The sequence below is a fragment of the Aptenodytes forsteri genome, unplaced genomic scaffold, assembly GCF_000699145.1.
Source record: "Aptenodytes forsteri isolate BGI_AS27 unplaced genomic scaffold, ASM69914v1 Scaffold216, whole genome shotgun sequence".
In the NCBI taxonomy this organism is placed as follows: Eukaryota; Metazoa; Chordata; class Aves; order Sphenisciformes; family Spheniscidae; genus Aptenodytes; species Aptenodytes forsteri.
Window position 1 is genome coordinate 881,421 of NW_008796114.1, and position 9,806 is coordinate 891,226.

At 39.1% G+C, this 9,806-nt stretch overlaps 1 protein-coding gene across 1 annotated transcript in view; it reads right to left on the reverse strand.

Annotated features, from left to right (window-relative positions):
- SPAG17 (sperm associated antigen 17) overlaps positions 1 to 6,216 on the reverse strand; it is a 117,762-nt gene extending 111,546 nt beyond the window's left edge. Inside the window, 3 exon segments of the mRNA XM_019474093.1 lie at positions 4,507 to 4,566; positions 4,961 to 5,101; positions 6,202 to 6,216. Coding sequence (XP_019329638.1) covers positions 4,507 to 4,566; positions 4,961 to 5,101; positions 6,202 to 6,216 — 216 coding nt within the window.
- Between the last annotated feature and the right edge of the window lie 3,590 nt (positions 6,217 to 9,806).

Genomic DNA, 9,806 nt, shown 5'->3' on the forward strand with positions numbered 1-9,806 from the left:
CCAGCTTCTCGAGGAGAATGCTGTGGGAGACAGTGTCAAAGGCCTTGCTGAAGTCCAGGTAGACCACATCCACAGCCTTTCCCTCATCCCCTAGGCGGGTCACCTGGTCATAGAAGGAGATCAGGTTGGTCAAGCAGGACCTGCCTCTCATGAATCTGTGCTGGCTAGGCTGGAAGTAACTTTTATCAGGAAAGGTCCTCCCCAGAAACAAATTAAGTTGTAGCAGATTCCCAATTATTTTCAATCATTTAGAAAAAACATCCAATCTTGATTTTAAAAATTTCAACACACAGATTATTGTTGAAAAAAAATACTGTGACCGGTGGTACAGGTCACAATAGTCTCTTCTGCCAATCGAATCTATCTATCTACTAATTTCACAGAACATAAAACAAACCGGTGACAGCAGCATTGGTAAGAAAGCCAACTCTTGGGCTACATTTACAAATTTTCTTGTCAGTAGTCTTTCTCACCAAAAAAGAAGAATCAAAACAATTTAGTGATCTTATTTTGTGCGTATATAAATTTATTTCTGTAGCATTCACTATGGTCTCTTGGGAAAACAGATCACATTTACACTTGAAAAACAAGTCCAAAGTTTTCAAACCTGATCAGAAAAGTTAGCTCTCAGGGAAGTGACATAACTCCCATTTAAATCCTCTTGTAAGCCAGAACAGTGTAAACCATAACAATGTAAGCCTAAAATACTAGGCATTTAACTACCAAGCACTTCTCAGCCTAGACTGAGGACACAGAGAGCACTGGGGCAGTTTAACTAGAGATGAAGGGAGAAGGAAAATCTTTTCAAAGCCGTGTCTCGCAGGGGAAGGAAAGATGGAGAGGAGAAAAAAGGCATCATTAAAGACAGGGTGCAGGATTAAAAAAAAAAAAGATCACTTGCAGGAAACTTTCCTTTCAACTACATCAAACACTTCCACTACATTTGAGGTCCAAAGCCCAGACAGTCCATTTACCTTTTCCCTTCCAATATGAATGCCTTCTCCAACCACCTCCGCCCCCCACCCCCTGCAAGTTAGGGGATTTGCTGCTATCACAGACTTTCCTCCGCTTGTGTAATGGCCTCTTCCCCTGGGTTGTGCTCATCTCTTCTACTTAAAAGCATGCTTCCACTCTTTCACAGCATACTATACAGAGCCTAGCAGAAGATTAATTTACTCCTTAGGTTTGTGTGTGTGTATATATATATATATATATAAAATCTGCCATGCCTAGGAGCTTTTCTAACTTGCATTCACCTATACCTGTCCTCAAGGAATCATAAGTCTAGCGAGGATTTCTGGAGCGCAGTGCACGCTGCTCATGCTGCCTCCCATCCTCAAAATGCAGCAGACACCAGTAGAGTTAGCTATCTACCCAGTGATTAACAGCTGGGAAGTACTTACTTACAGCTGATTTATTCTGCTCCAGCCTCACAGAATTCCAGCATGGGAATGGGCCAGGATTTAGATTTGGCCCCTGATTTGACAATATTTTTCAGTTTGACAACTATAGGTAGGAGCCATGCTGTGAGAAAGCAGAATTAATATATTAAGTCTTGACAAGTAGTCGAATAAAGATTATTATGTTTAATTGTAATCAAGCCTTTTTGATTACATGGGATGCTTGTCCAGGAGATGAGTCAGAGAAGGATGCTGCTGTTACAAGACTTCAGTTTTGCTGGCTTCACAAGCACAAGGACACATTTTGAAGGCAGTGTTCTGGGATCCACATCCAAATAAAACTGCTCTGGTCTCTGCTACTTGTGCTTTTTTCATCTCTCCACGACCCTTTATCCCAAGCGTCTCAGCTTATCCGAGAGAACCACAAAATTGTTCCACATCTCTCTCCCTTCCATCCCACTCTCTCTCATGGCCATATCCCTTATTCAACTGTCCATTTTCAGCAACACCATCTATCTACTTCCAGTCTTATGACATGAAGAGACCACATGAGGCTCCATCTCCTTTCACTATGGTACTACTCCGCAGCTCCAGTTTGATCCCTTATGAATATGGGACAAGAATCCTTTTCAAAATTACCTGGGTAACGTAAAGGCAACTTTCCTGACCCTGTCCCAATGAGTCCAACAAAACTGGAAAACAACTCTTACAAGGAAAAAAAAAAAATCCTTCCATCCCCCCAGCCCCTGAACTCAATCTCCCCAGAATTTTCAAGGGAAAAAGAAAAAAAAAAAAATCAGCTTCATGAACAAATCTAGCATGGAAAATTTAGGCTGGAATAGATTTTCAAAATTCAAAGTTTGGAAACTAAAACACTGTCATATTTAGTAGTGGTAAAGCACCTTAATTACACATGACATTACCAACCTTAATAGAAAGTTGACAAAACAAACAGATACATAAACAATAAAAGATACATACCTTGCTTATAAAGTGCATATGTTTTATTCAAACATACTGTAGTTTTAGGTCTTGTCTGGTGGAAAAACTGTACATGATAAATTATTTTGATTCATTATAAAATCTGTTGATATTTTACAGGAAGCGTAACATTTTCCCTTCCATATACAAAGAAAAAAAAATAATTTCCATGGCATCTTTATGAGAGACTCAGCCTAACACCATTTAATTAAGTACTGGAGTTAGCACAAAATTACAAATCAGGACTCCTACTCCCATCAAGTCACTTAAGAGATAGAAAAGGTATTAGACACCTCATTCTCCTGGATTTGGAAATCTTTTAGCTACATATTCATAAACCCTGCCCTGATCCTCTTCACTTCGTACAATAAGAGTGATAGGAAATACAACACAGTAAGATGATAGAAACCCTGAAGGGAAATAACTTAGAATCAAAAGGAATTTTTTTAACATGATATATAATTAGCTTGCAATATACCAAGAACAGTTTGTTAAAGTTTCTTGACTTAAAGCAGGCACTGCAGACTGCTGCACTGAAATTTATTAAAAACTCCTGCATTTCAGTAGACACAATGTGCAAGACCAATGACATGGGTAACAATGTTACTATTAATAACCACATTACTATGCATGTCATCAGTCCCAAATTCACACACATGTACATGTCATAGGTTCAAAGACCATCAAATGTCAGGAATCTCATTTACAGTCTCCCTAGAAATGAATAAGCGCTTGTAGAAATGCCACTATGCTGAATCCTACCACAGAGAAGAGAACCGTATGCAGTGAAGATAGAAATGCTCCTCTCAGAAGAACATTTCACAACCCTGTGTTCTGTGCTAACCTCGTACTTGTTTATCCTTACTGTAGTGAAAGCTTTGAATGCACAAACTGCACATGGACTTTAAGTGAACGCTCAGGAGCAAATTCTGCCCAGAGAGGCAGGATCTTAATGCTTGTGGCAACATGATCAATCTTTTAATTTGCTACAGCCAGAACGGAAACTGAGTCCAAGCAAAAGGTCAGAACAGGCATTTTATATTCTCTGTTAAAGGTGGGGAGGAAAAAAATGTCTTTGAGGAGCAAAGTAAGTAGCTAATGAGACACAGCACTGACAGCTGGAATTTAATAAGTATCCACTTCACAAGGAAAATTGGTCTTAGTAATTAAATACAGGTATCATACAAAGCTTCTGCTTAGAGCCAAACTTCAAAATCCTTCTGTCAGTAGGACTGAAGGGGTTTTACATCCTAGGTAATATAGGGGTGAGTTTGCCTGGGAGGCTAGTCCTAAACGAAGGGGTTAATTGCATAAAATTCACAGTCATGTCAGTGGTAAATAATTCCGAAGGGACTTGTTCAGATAGTAGTCTGGCATTACTGAAAAACAGACTGCAACTAAAAAGACCTGTTATAAAGTCCACCAAAACCCGAGACACATAAAAAGTTTATTAGTCATTGCAGAACTAAAATGCAAACAAGATCTTTTTAGAGGGATCCAAAATTCTTTATGCTCCAGGTCTGTAAGGCCATAAAACTCTACCTGAGAAAATGTTAAACAATCTTCTAATTAATCACAGGATTTTATAACCTCTCACAAGCTGTAAGTAAAACATTAACAAGGTAGGGAGAAGGAAGTCCTCTTTGTACTAAGCATGATTCCTAACCCCGCTGACATACCCCACTAGAGGAACCAGGTTAGAATTTAACGTCAAACTGAGATTATAATGGATACTAGCACACAGAGATGCTGTTTCATTTATGGGACTGCATTCCCGTAAATGAAGGTATAAGTCTAAATTACTGGGAGCATCTGGGAGAGCAGAGTCTAATTGTTTTTCTGTAATTTGTGACACCACCATCAAAATATGACCACATAACATATTCTTAACATAGTAAAACGCATATCCCTAAAAAGACATCTTGAGCCTCACTTAATTAGCTGTCCAACAGAACATTGCTGGTATCACAAAAAGAAAGCAGTTTAAGTATCTAGATGGTTGATGTGTTTTTGCCAGCTACATCCAATAGATTTGCTTTTACCTAGGTATGCATAACACAATTACACAGCTGTATTTACCTCAGTGTAAAAGAGCACTGACTCTGCAATACATGTTTTAACCTACCTCATAGTACATAGGCACATCCTTAACCTTTTTTCCCTTTTGATTCCCAGATTCTCTGATCTGCAAGGAAATAAAGCATTCTACTGTGAGAAGATTTTAAGTTTACACAAATTATTTTACTCATTATTCCCATTTGAAAACACTACACTCACACTCCAAAATAGTGACGTATCATCTTACAGTACCCCTGTACCTTAGGGAGGGAACTTTTGTGATCAGCATCTTGAAGAAAAGTCTGTAACAAAACCTCACTATTCACAGGGAGCAGAGCAGCTTATACAGTAAGCTTTTCTTTTTCCATTTTTAACTCCTATGAATTAGTGTAATTTTTCAAAGTTCCACAGAGTAATTAAACTGAATACGAAATTTATAGTTACCACAGACCAAAGAAGTTAGTACCTAGAAGTGAGATCTAGGGTTTGTTTTGTTATTAAAAGTCCCGTTCTTGGAATACCTGTCTGAAAATGTCTTCACGTGTTACCACGCTGAAGAGCTTCCGCTGTGGCACCTGCACAGCAAGAGACAGGGCCTTGGTGTGGACTTCATCCTCAATTTTGGTCCCAACAACGAAAGTGATGCTAGGCTTCCAGTCATCCTACTTTCCAAAATAAAATATTTAAGGTATTAAAACACAAGCAAACAAAAGTGCTTCTCTGCAGTTTCAAGGAATAATCCTGTAGAGATGGTTACTCCCTTTAAGACATATTCAACATCACTGTAGTAATCATACTGAAATAAACTGCATACAACCCGAAAAAGCACATACTACTTTGTCCCAATTCTTTCTGCCGTCAGGTGGCAGCATTATGCTATGGAAAACACAAACGCCTAATAAGGTCCACAAACCTCCTCGCAGGCAAACACTGCATTAGCATCACACAAAGATAAAATAACTTTTAAGTGTCATTTGCAGGTCAGTAAGCAAACAAGAAGTGAGCTTTGAATATACGTATTATTGTAATGTAATATATATTATCGTGATTACTTGCTCTAGAAAAAAAATTAACTAATTTCAGCTCCCTCATCCCGGGAATTAGATAAAGCCCTGGATACTATTTTTCTGAAAATTGGAGCATTATTTGTATGATGTTTTATCAGGGTATATTTACGCACACAATGGTTCTTATGCGGTTTCACTAAGTATTCTGAACTAAGAAAAATTATTTATCAATGGCCAGTTATATTTCACTACAATATTGACAAATGAAAAACACTGCAAATGTTTGAAAACTGCTAGTAAAATACACATATTTTTATGGAAAAAAAAATCTGATTTCAGCATTAAACAAATGCAGAACAAAAGAAGATTGGGACACGTTATTTAGTGATATACATCCACAAAAGCCTCAAAATGATGTCATTTAAGCAACTTTTATTGGTTACTCTTCCATTTCTTCTGCTTTAACCTACTGGAATCCCTTTCACAAAGCCAGTGGCTATCTCCAGCACATCTACATCTCACTCCAGAGTAGTCTCTATCAGCATCAGTGGCACCTGAACCATAAGCACTTCCAATGGTTGTGCTGTACACTCTTCAGGAGTCACCAAGGTATTTTTTTTTCATTGTGCATCTGCATGTGTAAACTGCAAAGATATCAATAAAGCTGCATAAAGGTAAATATGGAAAGAGCTTCAGTAAGATCAAGGTAGTCTCAAGACATTGTCACCTGGACCAGACTAAGCAGAGTCACGTACCAGTCCAGTGTGCATCATAGCAGGGAAAGATTTTAAAGACAAATTTAAGAGAGGGTGGTAACTTTAGGATTTTGCTGGAAATATTTTCATACGTGTATATTACGTAGAAAGTCCTTGCGGAAAAGAGGAACAAAACCCAAGTTGATGGTAAAGCGAGGGAAAGGACCATTCCAAAAAAAAGTTGGGTGTAAATGGTAAAAAGATAAATTTCTTTTTCCAGTTTTACTGTACCCTTCTTCATTTGTTCCTTCTCTTAGCTGAAAAAAAGCCTACCTAAATGTTTGCAATTTGAGTAACCGATGACTTGGGATGGGAGAAAGCAACAGTTGACATAAGTCTCAAACGAGTAAATGCTTGCATGGAGGGAAACAGTTTGTCATACTCTTAAGGTAACAAAGCATAACATCACATGAATATGGCACGACGTGATTAGACATACATGCCCCATTTTTTTTAACCACAGCATATTCAGAGAAACAAAAAAGATGGAAAGACCACCTGGGTCACTAAGTGTAGTCTTCTACAACTGCAAGTAGCTACAGAGCAGATACCTAATCCAAAAGGGCCCCTACAGTTCCACACATCATAAGTTTCCTTGATGTTTTATAGCAGCACAAAATAAACCTTAAGTTTTTAAAATTAGAAAATGCAGGAGAGCGAAAGCGCATCATTGATGCTCTAGGAGCATGCAAACATGATGGAATTTATGAGAGGAGAGTGTCCAGCTGACCTGGGGCAGCAGGCACTGCTCAATGGAGAAGCGGCAGCAGCAATGGCCTGTGTGGGAACTGCACCAAGTACGCCGAATTTCTTTTTCCCTTTTCTAGTTGGGGGGGAGGATGGGGGACGATACCTCCTCCTGCCTAAAGTTGCCAAGATAGTTACCGGTGCACAGCACTATGAAAGGGCTAGGTATTCCAATATTATTGTCAAAACACATGCACAGGAGTTGCAGTTAATCTGAATTCAAGCTAAAGTTGTCATTGTGTAGCTGCCAAGAGTTGGACACAAAAACTTTATCATTCTTGGAACAGAGAGCATTTAGATGTCCATACCTGTGTGCCAACGCATAATTTTCTAGGCTTTCAGAATTGAGATTGAAATGCCCTCACGTGGCAGTATCCTGGTGTTCTCAGGGCTCTCCAGCAGAGACAAAGCCTTTAGAACAACCGTCCACCTGCAACATGAGCTAAGGGAGCGACTGATACCACTATGCTGTCCTCTTCAGTAAGGACCACCAGAAGAGGGGAACGAGGCCCAGTAAGTCTCACAGACAGATGCTGAGAGCACAAGAAGAGCAAGACTCAGGAATGTCAGGTTCCACCCTAGATGCTAGGGGAAGCATGGTCCAGCAGAAATATAGAGCCTGCTCCCACAGCCTCCTGCAGTTCTTCAGATATGCGAAGAAATCTCCATCACAGAGTCCTAAAACCTCTGCCTTACGCCTTCTTCAGTTCCTCCTTAAAACATGCTGGTATCTTGGTGCCCACAAATTACACCTGCTTAGCACTGATTAACATCATCCTGCAACAACGATGTCTGTGAAACCTGTCTTCCAGGGTAAGTCCTGCTTACGAAAAATGAATGTTTCAAAAAACTTAGGATTTACCCAAACACAAACATTCTCAGAAAAAGGTATGCCCTCAGCAAAAGGCATGCCCTTGACATTAGTGTGGCACATCTTCTCCCCCCCCTCCAAATTCTCTGCTTCAAAGAAACAAGCTGCTAAAGCTTCTTCACAGAACAGCTATGAGAATATTTATAGCACAGGCAAAACACTGGCTAATACATTAAGAATAAAATACATGGAACAAGCCTCTACAAGATAACTGGTAGTGAAAATTATAACCCCACCTAACTTAATTCTACAGAAGTATATGCAACTTGATACAAGGTCTTTTGCGTAAAAATTTAAACAGTATTAGAGATAGCCCATACCTCCCTAGCTGCAAAATGAAGAAAAAAATATTTCTTTTGTAAAAAAGGCGCAATGCCTGGGAACTGGAACTAGATAAATACCAGAAATAGCTACACAGACTTTAACAGGGAATAACGATCCAGAATTCTCAGTGACTAACAGCATGTCATCTATTTCCAGGCTGACCAATTTTGAAGCCCTCGAAGATCATTTTTCAGAAAAGCTGAACATTGAGAACAGCAACTGAAGTCAATAAGGGCAGTGAACGTGCAGCTTTAGTATGTAGTGTTAGGTGTTTAATTGACTATGCTCTTTTCTGACCTTAAAAATCTATTATTTTTGCAATATTGCCCTTATATTATCAATACTGTAACAGTATCCTTAATGTTCAAGGCACTGAAAGGACAGAGAAGAAACAGACCCTGCTTCTACAGCTCACCACCTAAAATCACAACATAAAAATGAGAAGGAAAAGTAGTAAAATGTATATGGTTACTTTAAAAATATTTTCTCCCTCAATATACAACTGCTCCTCTACTGAGTTTAATTCTTTCAAATGTTACTGTAGAAGTGAGACCTGAGAAAGGATCTGAAAGAGGATAGATTAGTGACTCTAAGGCTACCTCAAATGAGGTTCCCAGCTTAAAGAACAGGATAGAGAAAACCATAAAAATAACTACTGGAAAAGCATGGAAACAGTTTAGGCAGGCTGCCATTGAGAGTATAACGCAAGCACTACGTACTGTGAACGAAGACGACCAAAATGCAGGGAGTAGATAGCCCGCAGGATCAACAACGCTGATTCAAACATGAATGAAAAAAATTGAAACTGGAAATGTGACATTGGTAACTAAATACTCCTTAAAAAAATCTGAAACAAGCTCCACTTAAGGGGAGGCCAGACCACTCTCACTGGAAAACATCCGGTGACAATCATTGTCACAAATGACACTGTACCCCCCACCATTTTAAAACTCTTGGCCATGTCAAGAGTTGAAATGCACCAAAGTCTCTCTCAGTGTTAGAAATGACCACCTATGTGGGAAGCTTCTATGTCCCTCAGGTGAAAAGGCTCCAATCCTAGCAAGGTCCACCTAATTCTGAAAGCTCCACGTAAGCAGCTAGCAGTTTTCCAAAATCCTTGTTTTCACATAACACAGAAGGTGTCTCATCATCTCCTGATTTTATTCTCAAGCCTCCATTGTGTCCCCCTGTAATGTGATTTTTTTCCCAACCGTTAAAAACCAGTACACAGCCTACAAATCTTATTTGTCACAGTAGTACTGGAATAGCATAGGTATGTTAAAAAAACTCTAACTTCAATTCACATTAAAGAAAAAAGCAGATGTAGCTCACAAAATTTTGTTTCCTTTTTAAACATATCTTGTTTTCTCTGCTTCATTTCCTAGACACAAAAGGGCAGCTGTTCTAGTGAAGACATTTGAAAGAGTCAGGTATATTGTTTATTTTTGCAGTACCGATTTCTAGATCTTTTTGGCCAGGAAAAGCATCAAGCAGCCGTCTCACCCCACCCCCTTTCCAGGCAATCTGAGTATCTGTCATTTTGCATCATAACTTATTCTTGTGATATTTAATGTTTTTTTTTGTTGAGGTTAGTTTTTTTTGTTTTGGTTCCTCCACCCTCCCCCCCCCTTAGGGCCACAACTAGTAGGTTCATTTCATTACA